Source organism: Brassica napus, unplaced genomic scaffold (genome assembly GCF_020379485.1).
Source record: "Brassica napus cultivar Da-Ae unplaced genomic scaffold, Da-Ae ScsIHWf_806;HRSCAF=1155, whole genome shotgun sequence".
Taxonomy (NCBI): Eukaryota; Viridiplantae; Streptophyta; class Magnoliopsida; order Brassicales; family Brassicaceae; genus Brassica; species Brassica napus.
The window spans coordinates 18,117-44,685 of record NW_026016852.1 but is presented as its reverse complement, the minus strand read 5'-3'; the positions used below and the strand labels follow the sequence as shown (position 1 = coordinate 44,685).

The 26,569-nt window shown below is 33.1% G+C and overlaps 2 protein-coding genes and 1 pseudogene across 3 annotated transcripts; all 3 read left to right on the top strand.

Annotated features, from left to right (window-relative positions):
- The first annotated feature begins 154 nt into the window (after window positions 1–154).
- Window positions 155–2,892, top strand: LOC125605826 (probable E3 ubiquitin-protein ligase WAVH2). The gene is made up of 2 exons (XM_048775295.1): window positions 155–653; window positions 872–2,892. The coding sequence occupies exons 1-2, from the start codon at window positions 255–257 to the stop codon at window positions 2,597–2,599; spliced, it is 2,127 nt and encodes a 708-aa protein (XP_048631252.1). The 5' UTR covers window positions 155–254; the 3' UTR covers window positions 2,600–2,892.
- Window positions 2,893–6,591: 3,699 nt separating this feature from the next.
- Window positions 6,592–10,143, top strand: LOC106426236 (phosphoenolpyruvate carboxykinase (ATP) 2-like). Of its 2 annotated transcripts, XM_013866955.3 has the most exons (10): window positions 6,597–6,891; window positions 7,023–7,317; window positions 7,568–7,740; window positions 7,834–7,987; window positions 8,081–8,165; window positions 8,273–8,846; window positions 8,931–9,175; window positions 9,254–9,423; window positions 9,515–9,683; window positions 9,796–10,143. In XM_013866955.3, the coding sequence occupies exons 2-10, from the start codon at window positions 7,028–7,030 to the stop codon at window positions 9,937–9,939; spliced, it is 2,004 nt and encodes a 667-aa protein (XP_013722409.1). In that variant the 5' UTR covers window positions 6,597–6,891; window positions 7,023–7,027; the 3' UTR covers window positions 9,940–10,143. The 2 variants fall into 2 exon arrangements, with proteins under 2 accessions (XP_048631254.1, XP_013722409.1); XM_048775297.1 differs by having other exon boundaries at window positions 6,592–6,891; window positions 7,568–7,987.
- Window positions 10,144–16,263: 6,120 nt separating this feature from the next.
- LOC106426247 lies at window positions 16,264–17,853 on the top strand (annotated as a pseudogene).
- Window positions 17,854–26,569: the final 8,716 nt, after the last annotated feature.

Sequence of the window (26,569 nt, the reverse complement as noted above, 5' to 3'; positions counted from 1 at the left end):
CAAACAAAAGCCATTTCAGACGCATGAAGTCATAATTTTCACCTTTTAATATTGCTTACAATAAAAAATAATTAAATGTTTCTAAATGTCAGTAAAGAAGAAATATCTTTCTCTCTCTCGTCTTTATCTTATTTAATATCTCCATCTTCCTTATGATCAATGCCCAAAGCTCCCTTCATCTTCTATATAATCACTTAGAGAAAAAAAGAGTGGAAGATAGAAAGAACTTTTTTTCTTCATTTGTTTAGCTGAAAATGGTGTTTGGTTGGAGAAAAGCGTTCTGCACATCCTTTCCTAGTAATCAAGACAAATCTCATCAATCATCATCAGACCTTCTCCACACTGATCCACCTATTCCCACACCAAGACTCCGATCAAAGTTCGGTTTTTTCTCAAACCCATCAACTCCCCGCCTCCGATCTCGCGGCGGAGGTGGTGGAAACGGATGCCGCTCCGTCGCTTCAACCGCAGCCGCTACTCCATCTCTTCCCACTAGTCCCAGACTCCAATGCAGGACTACAAGCAATGCTACTCCGAGGACAAGTAACCCCTCGACTCCTAAGTTTCTCTCTAACCCTTCTTCTCCCAAATCATCATCTCCTTCCTCCCACGCCGGCGTCTCTCTCCTCCGTGCCACACTTCTTCTCAACCAGGTAAGAAGCATTATTAATTTTTTTTAAAAAAAATTTCTAATTAGTTTTATTTTCGTTTTAATTTTAGAGTCTTCAGCATACTAATCTAAATCTCTGTTTTGTAATAAGTATACTAATCTAAATCTCTGTTCTGTAATAACTATGCTAAATAAAGGCTGTTTAGTAATAAGTATATTAATCTAAAAGTACTAATCTAAAGTTCTTTGTTTGGGATGCAGAGCAATAGCAACAGATGTGGGATATGTCTACAGAGAGTTCACTCCGACCAAATCAATTCGACGGCGATTTTCACGGCGGAGTGTTCACATTCGTTCCACCTCTCTTGCGCCGTTAGATTACAAGACAAGCGCTGTCCTTTCTGTTCCACCGCGTGGAGTCACGCTCCGAGGAAAGATCCCCCGACTGCGAATTTCGGATCCGACCCGATTAGAAAACCCGGGATCCGAGAAATCAAAACCGGGAAGTCGCTGAGAGTGTACAACGACGACGAGCCGTTAGCTTACTCGCCCGTCTCTCTCGCTCGGTTCAACACTATACTAGAATCAGACGAAAACGACGACGTAGAGGAAGACGACGAGTTCCCCGGATTCTTCCCCGATTCTTCGATCACGCCGGCGGCTTCGATCTCCGGGAACCTCGAGGTTCAATTGCTGCCGGAATCCGCCGTGGTGGAGACCGGGAAAAGGATCGAGACGCACGCCGTCGTCATGAAAGTGAAGGCCTCGCCGATGAGGGACGCCGTTAGAGCGCGGCGGCCGTCGATAGATCTGGTGACGGTTCTCGATCTGAGCGGCGGCGGAGCGAATTTGCCGACGGTTAAGCACGCGATGAGGCTGGTGATCTCTCTCCTCCGGGAGATGGATCGGCTCTCGATCGTCGTGTTCTCGGCGGGGTCGAAACGGTTGATGCCGTTACGGCGGATGACGGCGAAGGGACGGGGGTCGGCGAGGAGGATCGTGGACTCGCTCGGCGGAGTTGAAGCCACCGGCGGCGGAGGGATGAGCGTTAGCGACGCGTTGAAGAAAGCGGTTAAAGTCGTTGAGGATCGGCGGGAGAGGAATCCAACGGCGAGCGTTTTGGTTTTATCGGACGGTCAGGATCAACCGGAGGCGGTTTTGAAAGCTAGGCTAAGCTCCACGCGCGTGCCGTTCGTCGTTTCCACCACTCGCTTGTCTCGTCCAATGATCCCTGTTCACTCGGTTTGGATCGCGTCTCCAAGCGCGTTGCAGTACGCGCCTCTTCGGGACGCGTTCACGGAGCGAGTCGCTGCTTTGTTCAACGTGGTTTTGCATGACGTGAAGCTTAATCTAGGTTTGGTCTCCGCATCCCCGTTGACCGAGATCTCAGCGGTTTACTCTTTAACGGGCAGACCCGAGAGTTTCGGATCCGGGTCGGCCGTTGTCGTCGGGGATCTGTTCGCGGAGGAGGAGAGAGAATATCTCGTTGAGCTCAGAGTACCGACTTCTTCGAGCGGGTCCCACCGTGTGATGTCCGTACGGTCTTCGGTCGTTGACCCCGCGACGCTTCAGCCGTTTCCTTGTCCGAACGAAAAACGGTTTTTGATCCCGCGGCCACAGACCGTCCGATTCGTCTCTGCTAGCATCGAACGGTTGAGGAGTCGACACTCTGTCTGCCGCGCTGTAGCTGAGTCACGTAAGATGATTGAGCGTGGTGATTTAGCCGGAGCCTATGAGGTTTTAACAGCGGCTCGGTCAAACGCGTTGGATGAGAATGATAGCTTAAAGAGCTTGGACGCTGAGTTAGCCGAGCTAAACCGGTTGAAACCGAGAGACGGTACAGCAAACCGAGCCGAAGAGGAGAAAACCGAGCAACTAACGCCTACTTCGGCTTGGAGAGCCGCTGAGAAATTGGCGAAAGTGGCTATCATGAGGAAGCATTTAAACCGAGTCAGCGACATGCACGGCTTGGAAAACGCCAGATTTTAAGTTGATTATTAGTTGGTATGTAATTATTTTAAATATTAGTAACCAATAATTGAGTAAGATATCATAAATAAAATTATAGAAGCATGATTTTTAGAAAGGGACCCTATAGGTGCATGACAGCGACAAGCAGTAGCCGACGGGTGTGGCCTTTTTTGTAATGCAGAGATTGGTACATTGAGAGAATTAATTGGTCTTGTAGCTTTTATCATCTCCCTTTTTGTAATTTTCAGAAAATCCAAATTTGTGACAGAAAAAGTTGGAAGAAAATAAATGAAGTTTGAATTTTTTTTATATACTATAAAAGTGTAGTGGATAATCAGAGAGTGGATGCAATGCTGGACTTCAAAATCAAAAGTAAGTTTGTACTTAGTTTATATTATCGTGCCGTTTAAATTTCATGAACTTATTATACTTTATATCTTTACATACGAAAGATCATGATTAGTCATGTGATCATCATTATAGGCTAGCATATTGTTATAGAAAACTTTAAAGGTTTACCAGAATAAAAAATATATTCCCAGTGGTTGTACTTGTATTATAATGTATGTCTTGTGACAACAATGAAATATAGAAAACTAATGATTAATATCATGAGAGACCCAAAAAATTGATTGGTGGTGCTTTGCTGTATTTTTAGCTCAGTAGGGCCAAATTTTGTAAAACAAAGATGAGAGAAGTAGGTATTGCCAAGCCCGTTAAGATAAAAGATTGATGTTGGCCCATCAATCCTTAACCTTTCATGCCACCACTCTATGTCCGATATGTCAAAAGATATAAACTATCTACCAGCAAGAAACATAAAGACCCACAAATAATTTAGTGAAAATAACATTTACACTACACTAAACCGGCCCAACAAAATGCCCTTTTTCAAAAAAACAAAAACAAAATGGACATATTCACCAAATCATGTAATTTAAGACTAGCCAGGAATTAAGAAAGTTAAGCCTTTTTCTAAACATTTTTGTTTTGCTGAAGCCTTTTAAAATTTTAATTTATTTCATGCTGAATACCAGTTGATTTTTATTTTTTACCAGTGGACGGCAGATAAAATGTACTACCTCCATTTTAAAATGTAATATGTTTAAAAAACAAAATGTTTCTAAATATAAGATGTTTTCAATAATTTAGGAAACTTTCAACTTCATTAAAAACTGTACACCCAATTATATTTTATAGTGTATTTTATAATTGGATAGCCTAATTTAATATCTGTTTCTGAAGAGAGAGAGTATCTGTTTATTGAAATTTTATCATTATTTTCTTTCTGAATGTAGTATTAGTGGTATAATTATTTAATTTAATTACTCAAATTTTAATTATTTGTAAAGTTGGTCAACTCTAAAAGACCCACGTCTCATAGATAAGGCACCTGATCTGGTTGTGATTAGGTCTGAAACTTTTATCCGAGATCCGGATTCGGTCCGAGATCCAGATTCGATCCGAGATTCAATCCGAATCCGATCCGAAAATCCGGATATCCGGAGAGGCCGAATTCGGATAGTAAAATGTTGGATTCGTCAAATCCGGATCCGAATCTAGATATCTTATTTTTTTAATCCGGATAACTGGATCCATAAATTTTATTAATAAGTATTTCAAAAATATTAATATCTATATATAAAAATTAATTTTATTGAATATGTTTTTGTTTTTATAATAGTATATATAAATTTTATGTAAATTTTGTAACATTACACATAAAAATAATTAAAACATTATATATATATAAATTATTGTTAATATTTTATATATATTATATTATTATTTATTTATTTTAAAAATCAAAATCTGGATCCGGATATCTGCTGGATATTACAATTTTCAGAAGGACACTCGGATATCCAAAAACGCTGGATCCAAATAAGAATAGTAAAATTATGGATCCACCGGATAAGGATTCGGATCCGAATACCTTAAAATTATCCGGATACCTGATCCGTCCGAGGTCTGGTTGTGATATGCGAAAAATTGTCCAACGTTGAAATTCGGATCACCGTCCCTTGAAATCGACTTCGCAGATCAAATACTGACACTTGGCTTTCTAAAAGGTTATCTATATCTAATTTACTCGAATTTTAAAGTAAACTTTTCCTAACTACAGCCCACGATTAATTATTTCTGGATATTTCTTTTTGATGACTTGTGGTTTGCAACCAGCGGTATAAACAATAACCATGTTTATATTTATTTATTACGCTAAATACAAATGAAATGCCATACATACTTACAAGTAAAAGATACGGGTTTCAACTTCCGCGTAACATTATAAATAAATTTATAGGGAAAACAATCCATTTTGCATTTGAAGTTCAAATAGTCTTCACTCACTATTTTTGTCTAGAGAAAGTAGTAATTTTTTTTTATCAACTGGTTACTTTCATTAAAATAAATCAAAACATAGAATTATGGCCTCGGGCCCAAATAAGAAACAAGACATGATTTAGCTAAATAATCCGCTGGCCCATTACAAGCCCGCGGGGTGAAGGTGAAGGAGCATGAGTGGAAGGGGGAGGAGGCGGAGAACGCCAGCGAGTCGATGTCCGATAAAATTCCATAGAGTTCCGTCGATCGTCTTCTCGTGGTGATAGCTCTGACGAGCACTTGAGAATCTGTGCGTAGACAGATGTTGGTGAACTGGAGGGATGAGGCCTGGATTAGCGCCTCTCTGATTGCTAGGGCCTCAGCCATGCAGGCGGAGGAGACGTTTGCTTGGGGCGTGGATGCTCTGTGAAGTTCCTGGTCGTTCGGTCCGTAAAGATCCAACTCAAACCGGCTGCTTTTCGGTCTGATCGCCATGCGGCGTCTGTGTTTCCAAAATAATTAAATTATATTACTACTTAAGTTGTTTTTATTACATATACACGCATAATGAGTTTAACAGTTGATTTGATAGTATATAACCTAGTTTCCCTCATAACTGGTCGTATCAGTAAATCAACAAGGCCAAAATCAGATTATATTTATAATACATTAACAAATATTTCCACTTTAGCATGTTAAATTATCCACAAAATTATCGTATAAAAATGTGCCGTACCTTGAATAAAAACAGTATATATTATTTCAAGTCAAACAGCTGAAGACATGATCAATCATAAAAATCGAGCTTAAAATATGTTTGTAATTTGCACGGATAAGATTTTGGAAAACGACATTATACATTTGAAATACAAACATTGTGAAGATAAGAACTTGATGAGCAAGTCTTAGCAATATTCAAATGCTAACCAAAGAATAACTCAGGTTAAAGTAAGGTTTACTTGGGGTTGAGTTAGCAGACTTTGGACCAAAGAGAAGGCTCACTATTGGTGTATAGGTCTGAGCACAAAGCAGGACCGTTTGTCTCTATGCGTTTGGCCAAGACCAAGGTTGCTTCATCCATAAATAGAAACATTGGTCCAGAGAGAGAAAGTAGAGTAGAAGCGAGAGTGTGTGAGCACACAAGAAGCATTGTAAGGGTGAGAGAAACAAGATGTAAAGGCGTAAGCCTTGGGTAGTTTCTAAGGGGTTTTACAGAGTGGTTTCCTTAGCCATTCTTAGGAGAATCACTTGTAACCTCTTGTAATCCCTTTGTTCTAGTGGATTCCGAGCATAGTCTCGGCGAGATGTAGCGATCCTCGTTAATGGGCGTGAAATCGTTAAATGTCTGTGTGTTTTCCTTCTCTTAACTCTCACACTCTCTTATCCAAAGCTCTCTCTGTTTCATTCATCTCAACATAAATCTGTTCTGTATCTTTAAGTTAACACAACTAGAGTCTTGTCTGTTGAAGGAAATCTTAACAAACATATTTTCATACTGTTCTACCGGGGTGTATTAGTTGAATGTTACAATAGTTACCCGAATAGTTTCACGATTACCAACGTAAGACATGAACATATTCATCGGTCAAAACGGATATATGTAATATGCAAATTGATCTACGGTAGATCATCTACCATGTGCAAGCACAAGTTAACTATGTGGATAAACCAACGCAACGTCTAGTCATCTTACCATAGTAGACTAATAGTATATAGTAGTTGTAAACAACTGTCTTATCTACATTCTACAATCATGTATACACATTGCTACATGTGTAACGTGATAATCATCATTTAACTAAGTCAAACCACGTTTAGGCAAGTTAATTGAGACGCGTTTTCTGATAGTCAAAGGAAGCCTATAAAACGGCTTCTTCTTCTTTTCCATCATCACCCATTAATCTCTTCTCCTTTCAGACAAATCTTGTTTTTTGTTTTTGTTTTGTTATATATTCTTATTCTTCCACAAAGAAGAAGACATTCCGGTATTTACATTTTCTTCATAACTCTTTTTAAATTCATATACGTTTATATATTTGTGTGTGTGTGTGTAAAAATTGTGTAATATTTGTGTGTGAGCTAATTGTATATATTGATATATTCATCCCCACGTTAGCGGACATGGCGGGAAACGGAAACACTGACGGAGAATTCAGTTTCTCGGCTGCGGCTGCGCGTGATGCGCTTCCTCGGATCACCACGGAGAAGGGAGCCAAGTCTACGACGTCGAGTGACGTGTGCCACGACGACACCGCGTCACGAGGCAACTTTCAGACCATCGATCAGCTCCACAGTCTCCAGAAGAAACGATCTGCACCGACCACTCCTCTCAAAGAAGGAGGTGGCGTAGTGATGGGAACCAGTGGCCCTACCACTCCTGTCTCCGGTGAGAGTATGCTTCAATCAGTCAGGTGTGTAAATTTGTTATTAATATAACCCAAGGTCCTAATGTTTTTAAACTTTGTGATATGGAAATAAGAAATGTAATCAAGAAGTCAACAGAAAGTTGGATCTTAATTGATATATTTATAACACACAAAATGGAGGAATAACAAATATTATACGGTGTACGTGATTTATAAATCCAGTATATAATATGATAATATGAAATATGGGAAAACAATGACAATGAACATATATAATTTGTTGATGAATCGACAGTGCATCGTTGGCTTCGTTGACGAGAGAGACAGGACCGAAGGTAATCAGAGGAGATCCGACGTCGGCGGCTAAAGTGGCACACGTGCCACAAACTCCTACGTCAGTTCCGGCTGCTGACGTCAGCGACAGTTCTCTGAAATTCACTCACGTCCTTCACAATCTCTCTCCCGCAGGTAACCATCCAAAACGCAACCCATCTTCATTAACAAGATTTGATTACATATTTTACAAAACAAAACGTCACATTTTGAATTTTATGGTTGCAGAATTGTACGAGCAGGCCATAAAATATGAGAAAGGATCGTTCGTGACTTCCACCGGTGCGTTGGCCACTTTGTCGGGAGCCAAAACTGGTCGGTCTCCTAAAGACAAGCGTGTAGTTAAGGATGAGACAACTGCGTCCGAGCTCTGGTGGGGAAAGTAAGTCCCTCTCTATCTTAAACTTTAAACTATGATATAATTTATTTTTAACTTAACGTTGACTTTTACATTATATTACATTATTTTTAACAGAGGCTCACCAAATATCGAAATGGATGAACAAAGTTTTTTGGTGAACCGAGAAAGAGCTGTTGATTACTTGAACTCTTTGGACAAGGTATAACTCAAACAAACATCAAAGACTGCATGTTGTCAAGAAAATTATTTGCACTATTAGGGATAAATACAAACATTTATTTAGTTATATTTATATTATATCGTCAGGTGTTTGTGAATGATCAATACCTAAACTGGGACCCAGAGAACAAAATCAAAGTCAGAATAGTATCAGCAAGAGCTTACCATTCACTTTTCATGCACAACATGTGTATCCGTCCAACACCCGAAGAGCTAGAGAATTTCGGGACACCTGATTTCACGATCTACAACGCTGGAAAATTCCCATGTAACCGTTTCACTCACTACATGACATCATCGACAAGTGTCGACATAAACCTAGGAAGAAGAGAGATGGTGATTCTAGGGACACAATATGCTGGAGAAATGAAGAAAGGACTCTTCGGTGTGATGCATTATCTGATGCCTAAGAGAAAGATTTTGTCTCTTCACTCCGGTTGTAACATGGGAAAAGATGGAGATGTTGCTCTCTTTTTCGGTTTATCTGGAACCGGAAAGACTACATTGTCTACCGATCATAACCGATATTTGATTGGAGATGATGAGCACTGTTGGAGTGAGAGTGGAGTCTCGAATATTGAAGGTGGTTGTTATGCGAAATGCATTGATTTATCGAGGGAGAAAGAACCTGATATCTGGAACGCTATCAAATTTGGAACTGGTACGCACATCATTAAAACAAAAATTCTTTTTACAAAACTTTTTTGCCCTAACGTATAGCTCACGTTTCACATTTTGGGGACAGTTTTGGAGAATGTTGTGTTTGATGAGCATACAAGAGAAGTGGATTATACAGACAAATCAGTGACGGAGAACACACGTGCGGCTTATCCTATTGAGTATATCCCTAACTCAAAGATACCGTGCGTTGGACCACACCCTAAGAACGTGATCCTATTGGCTTGTGATGCTTTTGGTGTGCTGCCGCCAGTCAGCAAGCTGGATCTTGCTCAGACTATGTATCATTTCATCAGTGGATACACTGCTCTCGTAAGTCTTCTATCATCATCCAAGACTCAGCTAAATAAGACGTTCAGGTTGATGAGAAACGAATCTATGGTTTTGTAGGTTGCAGGAACAGAGGAAGGAGTTAAGGAGCCAAGAGCGACTTTCTCGGCTTGTTTTGGTGCTGCTTTCATTATGCTTCACCCAACCAAATATGCAGCTATGTTAGCCGAGAAAATGCAAGCTCAAGGAGCCACCGGTTGGCTTGTTAACACCGGCTGGTCTGGTGGAAGGTACAACCCATCCATCTCTACTTCAAGCTCTCAGAAAACCACAAAAAACATGTGTCATTGTTATAACTTTGAAATGTTGATAAATTTGCAGCTATGGATCTGGAAGTCGCATCAAGTTGGCGTATACAAGAAAGATTATTGATGCTATACATTCGGGTAGTCTCTTGAATGCAACTTATCAGAAAACTGAGATTTTTGGTTTGGAGATTCCAAATGAAGTTGAAGGAGTGCCTTCTGAGATTTTGGAGCCTATGAATGCAGTAAGTTAGAGAGATCAAATTTATATTTTATTTAACATGAGTCAGAATAAACCCCATATATTATAAAAACTATGAAAATTGACATTATTTGGTTATGTGTGTTTTGGTGCAGTGGGAAGACAAAGTGGCTTATAAGGACACATTGTTGAAGTTGGCTGGTTTGTTTAGAAACAATTTTGAGACATTCACAAGTCATAAGATCGGAGAAGATGGAAAGTTGACTGAAGAGATTCTTGCAGCTGGTCCAAACTTCTAAAGTGATGAAGATTATGATGATGAACCAACAATGTTTTCAAAAAGTACAACAACATATAAAAAAAATAAAGTGAATAAAGGAGAGAGTCGACGAATTTCAAGAAAACTCCATTTGATTATCAATCATATATTTTTCCAATTGAAGTGAGAACTATAATTATTATTTTCTTTTCATGAATGTTTGTTTACTCACAAAATAAGTTTACATGATTTGTTCAACCAAACTAATCTAAGTATCCTTTTTTCAAATAGCTGCAATGGCAGCAAGTATTTTTTTGGTTCTTGTATTGTTGATCTAGGTTTCTTGGGATTTAACTTGGATTCAAATTGTTGCAAAGGTAACAATTATGAAGTGTGTATGAAACAATGATTGGTTTTTAACTTTTGAGTTAAATGTAAGAAACTGAAACAGTGAAACCTATCATCCACATGCAAAATATCTATAAATCAAAAGTCTTCAATGTTTTTCTGATGAGATCTTTTGCTAACTCTTTTCCCTTTTCATGAAGCAATCTCTAGTCTACAAGATGCATTTATGATTTCTGCATCATAAATATAAACCACACCAACTTGTATTTATCTGGTTTCATTTGGGTGTTTATGTCGATTTGTATAGATTTATATGAATCTTATACTTCGTCTAGGTTTCTTATTGAAATTTTTGGGTCAAACATACAAAACTGTTGCTATCATAATGTTTGCTTCCATCTGAGCAGCAAGGTTTTGGTTTTGATCAAAAAGTTCAAGTATGAGACGACACAGCACCCTATGCATGATAACATATAACATATGGCTATTGTACTAAATTTTGATTTAGTTTACTGGTTAAGTTTGTAAGTATTGATGATGAAAGATCCTACATTTCTTTTATCAATTAGCAGGCAATATGCTTCAGTTTTGAAATGTACAAGTTCTTGTTTTGTTAATTGTATATTGCCAGTTTGATCGTATATATTGATGTTTTGTTTATTGTGTGTTAAGGATTTGTTTGAAGGTCTAAAGCTTATAGAAAACAAGATGGTAATATCTTTTCTTCCATCTAGTTTTGTTAGGCTACATACAATGAGGGTGTTTTTTTTGTAACACAATATTTTCATTAAAACAAGTTAAAACCCGATGTTTGAAACAGATGACACAACAGCGAACAAAGCTTGCTTAGCAAGAGCATCAACATCTTTGTTTCTGTTGCGATGAATCCAAACATAGATAAAATCAAAAGTTGACATAATGCACAAAATATCTGACAAAATGCCATACACTTCTGAAAGAAGCACATTTGATTTAGGGTTTGTACGATTTGGACTGAGTCTGAGGAAACTTGTAGGCGTTGAATAAGTGCAATGAAAGTGTTGAAAAAAAAATGACATGGAGTTTTTGGTATTGAATCTTTTCAACATTTGAAACAAAATTAAATGGGACCCACATTACTGTTGTGTTAACTTTGTATACTTTTACGAGACCAGAAAAAACAAGAAAGTATTTAAAAAAACAAAAAGAAAGAAAACAAATAATTGGTACAAATATATCTGTTTTATTGGTTCACACATTTTTAGATTTTTATTTCATCTTATCTATCTAAGATCAATTATTTTTTTACTAAATTATATTCTTAGAAAATAATATTTATACCATAATTCATAAATTTTTGTGTTCTATAAAATAAGATTTTTTTTTATTTGGAAATAAAAATATTTTTTTTGTGTTTTTGTAAGTTATAATTATTTGTTTTAATATGTGGAAAATAAAAAATGATGTGGAATGTTGAAATGGTAAAATAGGGTGTTGAATAATCTTAACCATTGTACATTGTCATAAGTGATAAGACTATAGTTTGAGAAAAAAATCTCTTATCAATGTTTTTTTTTGAGAACTAAATCACTATTTAATTTTGAATTGTGTTTTCCTTTAGATTAAATTTTATTTTTGAATTGTTTTGTCTATGGAATGTATGAAGAGTGATGTGGCTAAAATCAGAAAGGCCAAGGATTGAAACTAAATAACGTGTGAAATAAGTGAACAAATCCGCATTGATTTGCCGGTTTTTTTGCTTAATGAGTGACAGCTTAATTATACTTTACAAGTTGGCGTTTACTGATTATACTAATTACTATTGTTTAATACTACCAAAATAAGTATAATCTAACCTCCACTATCTTTGTCCTTGGACCGACACATTTCCCTCCTAATCCTGTTCAAACCTAAAAATTACCAATTCATGAAATCAACTCCTAATCCAATTGTGTTTCATGAGTTTTTTTCTGAAATTTATTGGGAGTAAAAATTATAAATGCTATATACGGATATACTTGTGGAAGATCTTATCAAACACATTAACCTTCTAGCGACATGAGGAAACGTTGAACTTTATGCAAAAGGATGTCATGATTATCTCATGATTACGATACAACAACATGTTTTATGGAGTATTAAATTATTATTAGATTAGTCATTAGTGTAACAAAAAGAGGGTTTATACTTGTCACGAGAGTCTTATCATAGAAGTAGGATTCACCTTCTTTTGCATAGAATACTTCCAGAAAGTAAATGAATCCTAAAAAGTACCATCAGGGAAAGAGAAGATAAAATCGTGGAAGAAAGAAATATGCCTTGAGATATATATTGTAGTGATCTTCCTCTTCTGTATCTTTACCTGCTGTTTGACAATTATTTTCCTCCTCTTTTCACTATTTTTAAAGCTGTTTAGTAGATCATTCAATTTTAGTCAATCTTGTACGTGTTATCATCAAAAATATTTTCTAGATGGATTTCATTTATTAAGATAATTACTTAAATCAAACTAGAATGCATATGATATAATCATGGATGGATTTCGCAGATCCTTGAATACTAGGTTGAAAAAAAAAATCATGGATGGATTTCGCAGATTCTTGAATAGGGTCTTTTCATAGCTTGAAAACGAAAATAACATATATAGACATGACTTTAGAATATCAAATCCAATATATTTTTTTCGCTAAAAATCGCTCATTCAGCAGTACGTCTTAACTCCTAACTTAAAGCAAACCACATTATTAATATATGTTTTTAACATAATTACTGATATATGTTTAACACAAAAGTTTTGGTTATTATTGAAATTTTAAGACACTAAAAAGAACCGTAGGCTTATTGAGCAAAAAAAAAAAAGGGGGGGGGATTGAATTAGCGTAAATGTCATATAGAAGTATGGAAAATTCGCAATAACATTATAAAAATCTCAAATAGTATAATTTTTTCTAAGTTTAACATTATAGATGCCATGATCCACAAAGTTTATTACTATTCTTATGGGAAATTTGGAAAAGAAGGGATGGCCTACGCTGCAAGACCAATTCCTGTTTCCTACTAGTGTTGTTGAAATCTGAATACAATTTTTATTTTATTTTTATCACCCTTAGCTTCAAAGTTCAGACTTTATTTAACCTTTCCATAAATAAAGATATTTTACCCATGATGGTTCATATTTTATTCCACAAAAGCATATAAACACAGTGAATAATACCTCAATAATTTGAAGACTTTATATTTCCAAGTGCTTTGACTTTTAACCCTTTAGTAACCATCACAAGTCAAGTCAAATTTTTTTGTTTCCTCTAGAAGCTTTGGCTCATTTAAACTTGAAAAATGAACCCATTCAAAGTTACATTTCAAATCTTCTTTGTTTGTTTATGAGTATTCAATAGTATTTCACTTGTTTTGCAATATACTAAATTATTATAAACAATACATCCAAATGGACCGATATTTATTTTAATCAAAGATTAGGAGAAAAAAAAACAATATTAACCATATACGTTTGTATAAGAACGTCCAAAATTGTGACGATACTTAATAAGAGACTGTGGGTTTTCTTGTTCCTTAATCTCAGCTGCCGTGGAAAATGTGTTAATTAGTAAATTACTATTAAGTTATGCTATGTTCTTAACATACCTATCAAATCTTTGATTAAAATTTAATTATGGGTCCATGAGACAGTCGTCATTATTAGGTTCAGTAGCTATACTGCATGATTACTAATTAAGTAGCTATATTTTTATAAGAATTAAACAAATCTATCAATATATCACCACTTCATTATATTACCTTTTAGCTATATTTCTATAAGAATTAAACAAATAGATCGAACAAATGTATATATACATGTAACAAAAAAAGTTAAATCCAGATTTATTAAAGACACAGACCTAACTCCCCGAATGGAGGTACAGCCCACGGATAAACCCTTTTCTGGGCATTCAAATGAACCGAAAGCAATAACTCATATCCGTGTGACCAGCGGGGTTCGAACCAGAATTCGCCATATTGAGTTTTTTCCTTCAAGCGCCACTAGACTACCACCCACTGGTTCTATATACATATATTTTGTGTTAAAAAAAATGTTCATCTTATAATTCCTTTAAAATTCGTTAGATGTAAATTTTCTCCGAGGGTTGGCAAAGTTTTGTTCACCAACCATAACGGAATTCCCTCTCACAAATTCCGATATCTCTATTACACCTTTCATTTCATCTCTTTTGGTACATATCAATAACTCATATCCTTTTCAAAAGGGTAATATTATATTAACAAGTGATTCATCGATCATGCACCAAATCCTATATATGTTTGGTGATGATTTTTGACAGTTAATTTCATGGATTTGATTATTTATCTTGAAATATTTTGGTATACTATAGATAAGTTGTTTGTATGTATCAAGGAGCGTTTAGTTACAATTAATTAGCGAACAGCAAAGGACGTTATACGATGCTACTCTTTTGTTAAATCCACGCTTAATTAGTTTTGATCTAAGAAAACTTTGTATGCCAAACGTTTTTTTATTGGTAACGACGATGGTCTACATCCTTTAGCGAACTTCAAATAGGCGATACATGAAAATACCAGTGTTCTCATATATTATTTTCTTGAGAAGTATTAATATATATTTTGATCAGTGAGATGTTGTTCAATACGAGTTTCTGTATATTTATATTTTTAGATGGTTCACACATTTCAATCACCAAACATTCGATGTATTTGTCTCTATCTCGACAACATGTATATACTCCTCTGTACTATATATACTACAACATCAATTACTAAAATATATTAATAATGTATATAATCGTACGTACTACGTACAAGTCTCATTTTGACACTAATTGATTCAATTTTTGAAAATATTGAATTATTTTGTTACTCTTGATGACCAAGTCTATCACATGCATGTAATAAAAGTACACATAATCGGTCTTTCTTCTTATTCGTAAGCTGCCATGCAAGTGGGCCTTCAAGCTTCCGTGAAGTCTTATGTAATAATTACATACACACGCACACGCGCACACACGCTATATATAAGTATTTATGTATATGCATATTAATTAATCCATATGTAACTCCATTATAATCAAATCGAAGGTATTTGTGATTTTGCATGCCATTTACTATTTATGTTAATCATACTCCTAAACCACAGATCAAAGACTAAATAATAATTATAAAATCCATTACTCGCTAGGACATGAATCATGAGGAAAACCTATATATAGCGTGTAATATCTAATGATATGCTTGTTGCTCCACAAAAAAAGTGTGTAATATCATACAATAATCGTACATGTTTAAGCGTACATTTTACTAGCAACACAGAATGGCGGATAAAATATAATTACAATAACTTTTGATCAAAATAATAATAATAATTATTATAATAACTAACTGCAAAAACTCTACAGTGATAACACAACGATTAATTTCCACTCTTTCAAAAAAAAAAAAAAAAACTCAAAAGTGATTATAAATTTAGAACTAGATGCAACTCATACAATAAATTACAAAATATATTTCATAGTTTTCAATCTTGCTCTTCCATCCGGAAACTTATTTAGTAATAAACTGTTCTAAAGTTAGATGAATACAGCCTAAAATCGAGAATATAGAAGGAAGAGACAAAAGAGTCAAAGGATGGCGGCCGGCTAAGCAAACATTATAATTGACGGGGTGTTTTACATATAATTGGTGGGGTTTATATTTAACAAATTTTCCTTAAGACTAAATATACATCAATTAGTATTGAATCTCTAGATGCTGATGCAGGAGCAAAGACAAATGAGAAAAAACATTAGTCTCCCCCTTCTCTGTCATTCGTTTCTAAATTCTACTAATATTTTATCACATAATTTATATCATTAAATTTCCAATTCCATAAAGTAACTTTTATTCATTTTTTAAACCCTAACTTTTGACATCTTCATCACAACTATCTCCTCCAGCTATTATATACTCTCTCCTTTAATTTTTTCTTCATTCACATATACTTTTCTCCATTATACACATTTCCAAGTATGTATATATAAAAACCTCACATACACGCACCATCACACAAACATCCTCCTCCTCCTCTTCATCATCAACATAGTTGAGAAAGATAAAAAAATAAAGAGGGAGAGAGAGAGAGAGAGAAAGAAACACATCAAGAGAAAGAATCACGAATCAAGAGGATGGGAAGAGCACCGTGTTGTGACAAGGCTAACGTGAAGAAGGGCCTTGGTCTCCTGAAGAAGATGCAAAGCTCAAAGATTACATCGAGAGTAGTGGCACAGGAGGCAACTGGATCGCTTTGCCTCAGAAGATTGGTATATAATTATGATTTAAAATAGTTTGAGACGGTTTGAATATTCTATAGCAAATAGAACTTTCGTGTACATATTTTCGCGTTGATATTTTGTATATATTTTATATGTACATGTATATAGGTCTAAGGAGATGTGGGAAGAGTTGCAGACTAAGGTGGCTTAACTATTTGAGACCTAACATCAAACATGGTGGCTTCTCTGAGGAAGAGGACAACATCATTTGTAACCTCTATGTTACTATTGGTAGCAGGTACTATACTCTACTTGCGTCAAGATTATTATTAAGACACTTGTTTTGAATTAGAGAACCATTATGTTTATATGTTCAATGGGGTTTTTTTTTTAAAAGGTGGTCTATAATTGCTGCACAATTGCCTGGAAGAACAGACAACGATATCAAGAACTATTGGAACACGAGGCTGAAGAAGAAGCTTCTTAACAAACAAAGAAAAGAGTTCCAAGAAGCTCGGATGAAGCAAGAGGAGTGATGATGAAACGACAGCAACAAGGACAAGGACAATGCCAAAGTAATGGTAGTACGGATCTTTATCTGAACAACATGTTTAGATCATCACCATGGCCATTACTGCCTCATCTTCCTCCTCCTCATAGTCAAGTACCTCTTGTGATGATGGAACCAACAAGCTGCAATTACTACCAACCGACACCGTCTTGCGCATTAGAACAAAAGCCATTGATCCCACTCAAGAACATGGTCAGATTGAAGCAGAACCGGAGAGATCAAACCCTGATCATCATTATCCGGAAGACTCAATGACAAACTCTTTTGATCTTTCCTTCTCTCAGCTTTTGTTAGATCCTAATTACTACCTGGAATCAGGAGGAGGAGAAGGAGAGTTTGCTCTCATGAGTAGCAGTACGAACTCTCCATTACCAAACACAAGTAGTGATCACCATCAACATCAAAAAGAGATTACTCAATGGTTTGGGAGTAGTAATTTTCAGACAGAAGCTATCAATGATGTGTTCTTAAACAACAACAACTTAGCGAATTTTGAAACCAACGACGAGAACGCAAAACTATATGCAAACTCATCAGTAGCCGGAGCTGGAGCAGCGTTTGCCGGAGGAACGACGAGTACATCGGCTGATCAAAGCACAATAAGTTGGGAGGACATAACCTCTCTTGTTAACTCCGATGATGCAAGATACTTCAATGGGCCAAATAATGTGTAATTTTTTTCTGCAAAATTTTATTTTTACTTATATATATAAAGAGGTTTTTGTATAAGCTTATGACTTAAGAGAGTGGTAAAAAAAATCACATGGATTGAGATTAATATTCTCATATTTGTTTATTTTAGTTTCAACTTAGCTTTATTCACGAAAAACAATATATATGATCTTTTGAGTTTTTCTTTTTGATTAATGCTTTTATAAATTTGAAAGAGATTCTACCTTTTAGCTTCTTCCTTTTTCCCTAATAATTAGGTCTTTAGAAAATCTATAAATATTTTCAAATTACAATACATCTGACACATAAGAAGAAAGAAACAACTATGAATATAAATTTGAAAGCCTAAAAGAGGATTGTCTTTTAAAACGCACCAACATCCACCAATATAAAAGTTCTTATTTTTAAAAGATAACACTGTTAATCATCTTATATATACGACATGGTCGTGTATATAATACACATGAATTGTTGGGTGCCTATAGTATTCATAAAGAATCCAAGGATGATTCCTTCCCTGTTTCCTATGATCAACTCCACTGGAGTATATAATCATGCATGTAGATATGCATGATTATGATAAATTTGTCAATATTTATAACAGTAAAAACATTTATGACAGTCAAATTTGCTAAATCAGGTCATAAATAACAATCCAAATTTTATTGTTTTTAAATTAAATCACCAATGACTTCGAATACTTTATCAATTAAAAAATATAATGTTGTTTAGAAGCATATAACAATATATTAAATAAAAAAAGTAATGGGTTTATGTTATCAAAAAAAATTATAAATTCATTATATTATGAAAACTATATATATGGACCAGCTTTAAAATATACGAAAATGGCAGACCCAATCTAATTACCTAAAAACATATTTGTCTAAAATAATCATAAAATAAAATTTAAATTTTATATACATATTTCAAATCAAAGTATTAATTTAAATTAATTTATATCAAAAATTGATTCAAAATATACATATATTCAAAAATTGATTTTACTAAAATGTTTTTATAACCATTATAAAAATGTTTTAAATATATTTAAGAAAAATAAAATACAAAGCAATTTCAAACACCAACGTAAATTATGATTTTTATATTTCATATTAAGTTTTAAAAATATAAAATATATGATTATTTATCTGATGGTACATATAAAATACTATTAATTATATGATTACTTATATGATGGTAGGTAAAAAACACGATTAATTATATGATAACACATATATAATATTTAATAGTGACATGAAAAAAATAAATAACAACATATTTTTGCAATATTATATCTTCTATCTTATTAAAGTAGAAGTATCTTTGGGAATGTTTGGAAACAAGAAATTAAATTTTTTTTTGATGTCCATTATATTCTTATAAATTATCTGTTTGTACCAGATTTAAATATAAAAAAATGACTCAATCTAATTACTTTTTTTTTGCAACTGGTCATCTAATTAACTAAAAACATATTTTGTCTAAATTAATCATTAAACAAAATTCAAAACAAAAATTGATTCAAAAATATATATGTATTCAAAAATTGATTTTTACTAATGTATTTTCCAGTAACAATTATAAAATTGTTTTCAATATATATATAAAAATACAATACAAAGGAACTAATAGATTGAGTAAACCTTATTTCTAATTTTTTTTATGGACCACCGAAACAGAATTAGATATACAATACTAGAAATAACTATAATATTTGAGTTACAATATCAAATAAACAATGAAACAAAAAATTAATATATGAATGTATTAGTATTCCTTTATTCGTATTACAAATGCAATAATAGTCAAACAATAATATATAACGAGACCATAATTTTTAAAATCCAACAATTACCGATTAGTTATGAATTTATAATGTTTTTGCAAATTAAAAGAAACACCCGCATGATCTAGTATTTAATTAAAAAGGACGCAGCAATATGGACACGTACATGGTCGGATCTATATGGCTTCGTCTGATAAGAGATATTATGACAAACACTCAAATACACATATGCAAATGGGTATGCACAACTATACACATGTTCATTTTTCTCAACAAAATATATGCTAGTTGTCATTTATTATATACTAGATCTCGATTCGCGCTACCGCGCGGATTTTTGTTTTCGTTTATTCTTACATAAATATTTTGTTTTCAATTCTAAATTGGTATATATTATAATATATATGTGTCTATCAATTTTTAAAACATAATAAATTTACTGTATATTTTTTTCATTGAATATATTGTTTCAAACTTTCACATGTATTTGTATCTTCTTCAATATATATATTTTCGGATTATTATTTCATTATTAAAATCGTAACTATATATATAAAGATTAGTAAAATATTATTTTTTGTCATATTGAAAGATATTGTAACATTTCACAAATTTAGAAAGTTTTTAAAAACTTAAAATTTTCGCTTCATAGATTTATATTATCGAGTAAATAATTAAACATTTAGTTTTTTTTTTAATTTTTAAAATAAACTATATAGTTTAAATTTGTTTTCATTGGTTTAAGGTAGTAAAGATTAATCATTGTTAACTAATATTATTTTTGTTATTTAAAAAAAATCTTTATAATTTTAAAAGTTAACATCGATAAATATTTAAATATTTAGCATATAGAGGTATAGTATTACAACATTAGATTATATCTATTTAATTTATACTATCTATAAATTCAATAGATCATCTATTGTTTAAATCCAATTACTGATATCCCAATAAAATTTTTTGGTAGACCCAAAATTTAAATGATAAGATTAGATATTAAATGTAATATGACTTTCTAGGAATAAGTCCATTATGTCTATTTTTTTTTAAAATCACACATGAATCAAACTTGTGACTTCTGTTTTAATATATAAGACTAGATCTCGACCCGTGCAACCATGCGAGTTTTTGTTTTCATTTATTTTGTATAAATATTTTGTTTTCAATTCTAAATTGGTATACATTGTAATATATATGTGTCTATCAATTTTTAAAACATTATAAGTTTACGGTATATTTTTTTCAATGAATAGATTGTTTTAAACTTTCACATGTATTTGTATCTTCTTATATATATATATATATTTTGGATTATTATTTCATTGTTAAAATTTTAACTATATATATAAAGATTAATAAAATATTGTTTTATTGTCATATTCAAAAATATTGTAACATTTCAGAAATTTAGAAAGTTTTTTAAAAATTAAACTTTTCGCTTCATAGATTTTTATTATCAAGTAAATAATTAAATATTTAGTTTTTGTTTAATTTTTAAAATAAAATATATAGTTTAAAATTTGATTTCATTAGTTTAAGGTATTAAAGATTAATCATTAATAGAGAATATATTTTTTGTAATTTAAAAAAATTCTTTATAATTTTAAAAGTTAACATCGACAAATATTTAACATATGGAGGTATAGTATTACAACAATAAATTATATCTATTTAATTTATACTATCTATAAAGCCATTGATAAGAGTAGAGATTAAATGTAACATGATTTTCTAGGAACATGTCTAATAAGTCCATTTTTAAAAAAATTACACATGAATCAAGGTTGTGACTTCTATTTTAATATATAAGATATATATATGTGTGTGTTGGAAACAACCATTATTGTGTAAGAATGATTAAAAATATACTGTTAATAAATAACGAATAAATAAATATATGATTCAAAAAAAAATCTAACAATGTAGAAGAGTTTTTTGTGATAATAAAATGAAGAGGAGTTGTCTTACCAATTCAACGAAAGAGTACGTACAGCTTCGAAACTCTTTCTAGTCAGTTTGGTTTTGAAGATCACAAAATCAAATGATGTCATTCAAAATTCTCTTTCTCTGATCGAGTTTAGCACATATCTTTGCCCATTCAAACCTCCACACGAAATCATGTTCACTTTCACACTTCTTTTGGTAAAAGTTTTTTTGCACCCATTTTTATCTCGAGTGAACAATACAATGTTATATCTTTATATCTACCAATTTGAAAACAATATACATATACACATATATTTATATTTTTTTTTTTGGGCAAACAATACTTATATTGAAGCTTATGTAATAGAGTTTTGGAACAGAAACAGAGCCTCTTTGGCTAAGCCATCAGCGACTACATTACCATTACGAGGCAGAAACTTAAACAGGATAGAAGAAAAGGAGTTACTCAACACACCAATGTCATGGAGAATCCCTTGTAAGGCGATCACAGAGGGATTATTTAAAACATGCAAAAGAGTGGCAAGACTCGACTGCGAAAGTGACCCCTCGCCCTGCTTCAGCAAAAGACTGCCCCATTGCGGTGCCTCAAACCCAGTACCCCTTGAATGCAGCTCTGTGCTATTCTGATGCAGCGTGGAACAGCGTCTCGTGTAAGGGAGGAATGGGATGGACAATCTCAGACTCCGACGGCGCAACTCTCCTGCAGGGATCACTACCGCTCGAGTTCGCAGCCTCTCCACTTGTGGCCGAAGCGGTGGCGCTAAAGGAGACTTTAAAAGCTGCTAATTCCAACAATCTCAGTCACCTGATCTGTTTCTCAGATTCAAAAGGACTGATCAATCTGATCACAGGAAACACATATATTTATATATTAAACAAAATTACTAAAGATGTTAGGTACATGCACTAACTACACACAGGGAAAACGGTAATGATATGACGACCTGCTAACCCGACAATATATATCTAACAGTCCACTACGTTTTAAATCTTTAAATCTTTTCCTAGAAAATGACATATTATCTACGGTTTATACTTATTCAACCGTGCCTGATTGATTACTACTATACGTAAATAAATAATAGTTCAGAGGAAAGATTATGTTATTTCGTTTTGTAATACATACACGTAAGGACAACAGAAAAAAGTATGTTCTTTGTTTAAAAAAAAAGCCTGTTTCAAAGAATAATTGAAAAATTAGTCTCTGAAAGACGAGTCTTTTGCATGTTCCAAACATTCTCTACAAACAGAAACCGACAAAACTTATGGAATTATCCGCTTCTATAATTACTTAACTTAAATCCAAATTAATAAAATTATTTAGTTAAATAGTCGTAATCTAGGGGGAAATTGAGGAGATTCAGAGCGTGTCATATCCATGTACGTGTATGCTATACTTAGCCATATAGCCATATAACTTTTTTAGTTGTATTAAATCATCCTCATACCTACAAAACGCCATACCATAAAAAATAATATGGGTATACTTGTGTATATAAATATAATACAAAGTTAATGAAAAAGAAGTAATGCAATAAATAGACAAAAATAATTTGAAAGATTAATAATTACCATAGCAATTTTTATCCTATTGTTTAAAAATAAAGCAGAGTATATGAACAAGGAAGACGGAATAATTATCGTTGAGAGGAATTCAAGGAACAAAACGAATACGAAAGGGAGAGACTTTGATTCATGAGTATACGACTCACTATATGATTTATATTAAATCCATTGATTAGGTTACATTTCTGTCAAACCTTTAGACGATAAGTAAAACAAAACCATATGAAACCTTGATTAGCTTCGCGACAATTCGCCCCGCGACGACCTTGTTTATATTTTGAAGCTTCTTATATATTTGTTTAACCATTAATATTGGACCATTGTCAAAAAGGAACCAACGTTCTTATATTTTGATAAATGCATATAATGCAGCTGATGCTGACACTCACTAACACGTTAACATTATTCACCCTGATTTTTTGCCTTTTATAATGTCAATGATCATCATCTTTTCAACTTTGTGTTTCTGTTTTCTGTCCGTTTAAAAGTTAGGAATTTGGTTTTTTATTAACATAAAATAATGAATGAGATGTTGTATTGTGAAAATGGGAGTAATGTCGCGTCGTTTGATGGTTTTCTACGGGCTCTTAGCTTTTTATCAATTAATCTATATTATATTATTTTTTGTCAACATATTATATTGTTTACATCACATATATAAATTTTGTCTAATTCTTGTTATCTGCTATGGAGAAACATATAGATAGTCGACAATTTCCGCTACTTTAAATAAAATAATGAAAAAAATTTCCACACAACAATAAAAAATATATTATATATTTCTTCCACTCTCTTATTATATTAGCATATCTTTCTTACCGTTCACCTTTTAACAAACTCTCCTTCGATCAAAACTATTAAAGCCCAATAACCCATGTAACGGAAAACAATATAGGCCCATTATAAGATATGGAACAATATGTTTGAATGTTTCTCGTAAGGTCCACAAAGGCAGTGACTTAGCAGAAATACTCAAGTGGTGGCTTTGAATTTGAGAATTAAGCATCATCATGTCATTTTTACTTAGATTGAAAGGCATGAAGAGCCGACTAATTTTATTATCTTTGGAAGAACAATACACAAAAATTCAAATAATAAAAAGAGATTAATTTAAAAGAGAGATAATTTTAACAGTTCAAAAAGATGGGAAGAGGAGGATGAACGTTGATAAAACTCATGAGCATTAATCAGTAAACTTTAATTATAATTCCTGCCGGTGCATCTAAGCTAAAGAAACGAATCTTTGTGCGATTTAATTCTTGCTTTTTAAGTAACAAATGTGCGATGAATCTTTCTTAATCGTGTACATATTAAGTGGATGTATTTATACACGAAGCACAACATTAATCAAAGTTCTACTGTTATTAAAATATAATAAAAATAAAATATGCTCTTTAATAAAAAAGTTAAAGTGACTTCCCGATTCATAAGCTTTGCATCAAGTACGAGAAAGGCTAACGTGACCCACATGCCATATCAGAGCTTACAATATATGAAGTTTTAGTTCTTTTTTCACTATGTTTATGTACGCATCAAGTATGTGTGTGTGTGTGATGTAAGTAGCAATGCCATACGTAGATGGCCCCTCATGCATATATGGACATCAAACGGGTCCACGCGTATGTTTTTGTAATTTGGAAGCCAAGTGATTTGTCCCATTTTCGAAGTCAAATATGGATAAAACCAAATCGTTACAATTCATTTTGTTATGCATATGAATTTGATCAATATATAAATATGTACAAGCAGGACTGCAGGAGATGTTATATGGTTTTGTGTCACGGCATGTGCAGTTATATGGCCTTACTTGTGAAGCCCACGTGACTCAAAGCTTGGTTCAAACTTGACATGTTAATCCATCTCTTATTTAGTAAATTGCCTACGCTCAACGTTTCTTGTGATTATATTGTGGGGGAATTTTATTTTCAAATTATTTTCATGACATTCCATTAAGCTTTTGTTTTTCTAACATAATTTTACTTGAAATTCTTACGTGTACACAAATCTTAGAACTTATACATTCACCCAATTGAAATAAATCACATTTTAAGATCATAATAATGATATAGCATTAAAAAACATATTATCATATTATCTTTCCATGTTGCTTAATATATTGCGAGTAGTACTACGGCCAAGATAAAGACGAAATTTTTTGGTACAACGACTACACAAATCTCAGTTTGTGTAGTTATGGTCGGTCATATGCAACTAGGACTTTTAAGTACAATACTCAATCAGTATTACTCATCAGGGATTCTGAAATCCAACCAAATCTCAATCTCATATCTCTCAGAGTACATACATATCTCCATCACATTTTTAATCGAATTGTTAATTAGTTCAGAGATTTTTCGGGACTCAACCACCAAATAATGCTCTTCACATGTAAGGATCATTTGCCGTTACGGCCGGTATAGCCGCGTATCATGCTTAAATTAAAAAGAAATCGGTTAGTAAAGTTGTATATATATATATATATATATATATATATATATATATATATATTTCAAAGCTTCGTAGTACCAACAAAGCTCATGGCATTTCAATTCTTATTTTTAGATATTATAAATTCGATCTCTAATATGCTTAGCATAATAACCTTTGACCGGATTCCTTATAATGATTAGGCAATTATAGAACACTAGCCTATTTACCAATGCCTTTTCTTCAAATTATGGGGCCTTTTAATCTCCAAATTATCAAAATTATTGATTCTCGATAGCTATGATTGGAACTGTATCGTATGTTAAATCTCTATCATGCAGTCACTGGACATGGTGTAGTATTTGTTAGCATCGCTTTGAAAGTCGGTCATTGTACAGGTTTAGACAGTTGAAAACGATCCAAATATATATTTTAATGGAGTAAAGATCGATTGTTCAGCTCATCAATATTCTATATACTGAAGCATATGATCTTAGTGTGTTTTAAAACTTTTAACATTTTATATTTGTATTAATGTATATAAACCCTCTTTTATGGACAAAAGCATTTTTAATTTTTTGTCAATTAATTTAATTAAACATCATAATACTTCCTAAATTGTAGATAACCACTATAAATTGCTATTTCTAGAAAAACGGAGACAACAAAACTTCTCAAACCACTTTGATCTTCATCATAGTTAATAAATGATGCAATTATGCAATAAATAGTATTTTCATATTTTGATTTTTTTCTCAAAATCTATGTATTAACCCCCCTATGAATATTTAATTTTTCAGTAAATGCTCTATATACTAAAACCTATGATCTTTAGTGTTGTTTTAAAATTTTAAACACATTCTAAATTTTTGTATTAATGTATATTAAACTCTCTTTCATGGTACATGGACATCTTTTTAATTTTTTGTCAATTAATTAGTAAAAACTTCATAATAATCACTAAATGGTGGACTAACCACTATAAAATCGTTATTTTCAAACAAACAAAGACAACAAAAGTTCCAAACTTCTTTGACCTCATCATAGTTAGTGAATGATGCAACTATGCATTAAAGTATTTTCAAATTTTGAT

Excerpts from the sequence above, each read along its gene's own strand:
- LOC125605826 (XM_048775295.1), top strand. The coding sequence starts at position 255 with ATGGTGTTTGGTTGGAGAAAAGCGTTCTGCACATCCTTTCCTAGTAAT. Across the intron at positions 654-871 it reads CCACACTTCTTCTCAACCAG|AGCAATAGCAACAGATGTGG; the intron begins GTAAGAAGCATT and ends TTTGGGATGCAG.
- LOC106426236 (XM_048775297.1), top strand. The coding sequence starts at position 7,028 with ATGGCGGGAAACGGAAACACTGACGGAGAATTCAGTTTCTCGGCTGCG. Across the intron at positions 9,424-9,514 it reads ACCGGCTGGTCTGGTGGAAG|CTATGGATCTGGAAGTCGCA; the intron begins GTACAACCCATC and ends ATAAATTTGCAG. Across the intron at positions 9,684-9,795 it reads TTTTGGAGCCTATGAATGCA|TGGGAAGACAAAGTGGCTTA; the intron begins GTAAGTTAGAGA and ends GTTTTGGTGCAG.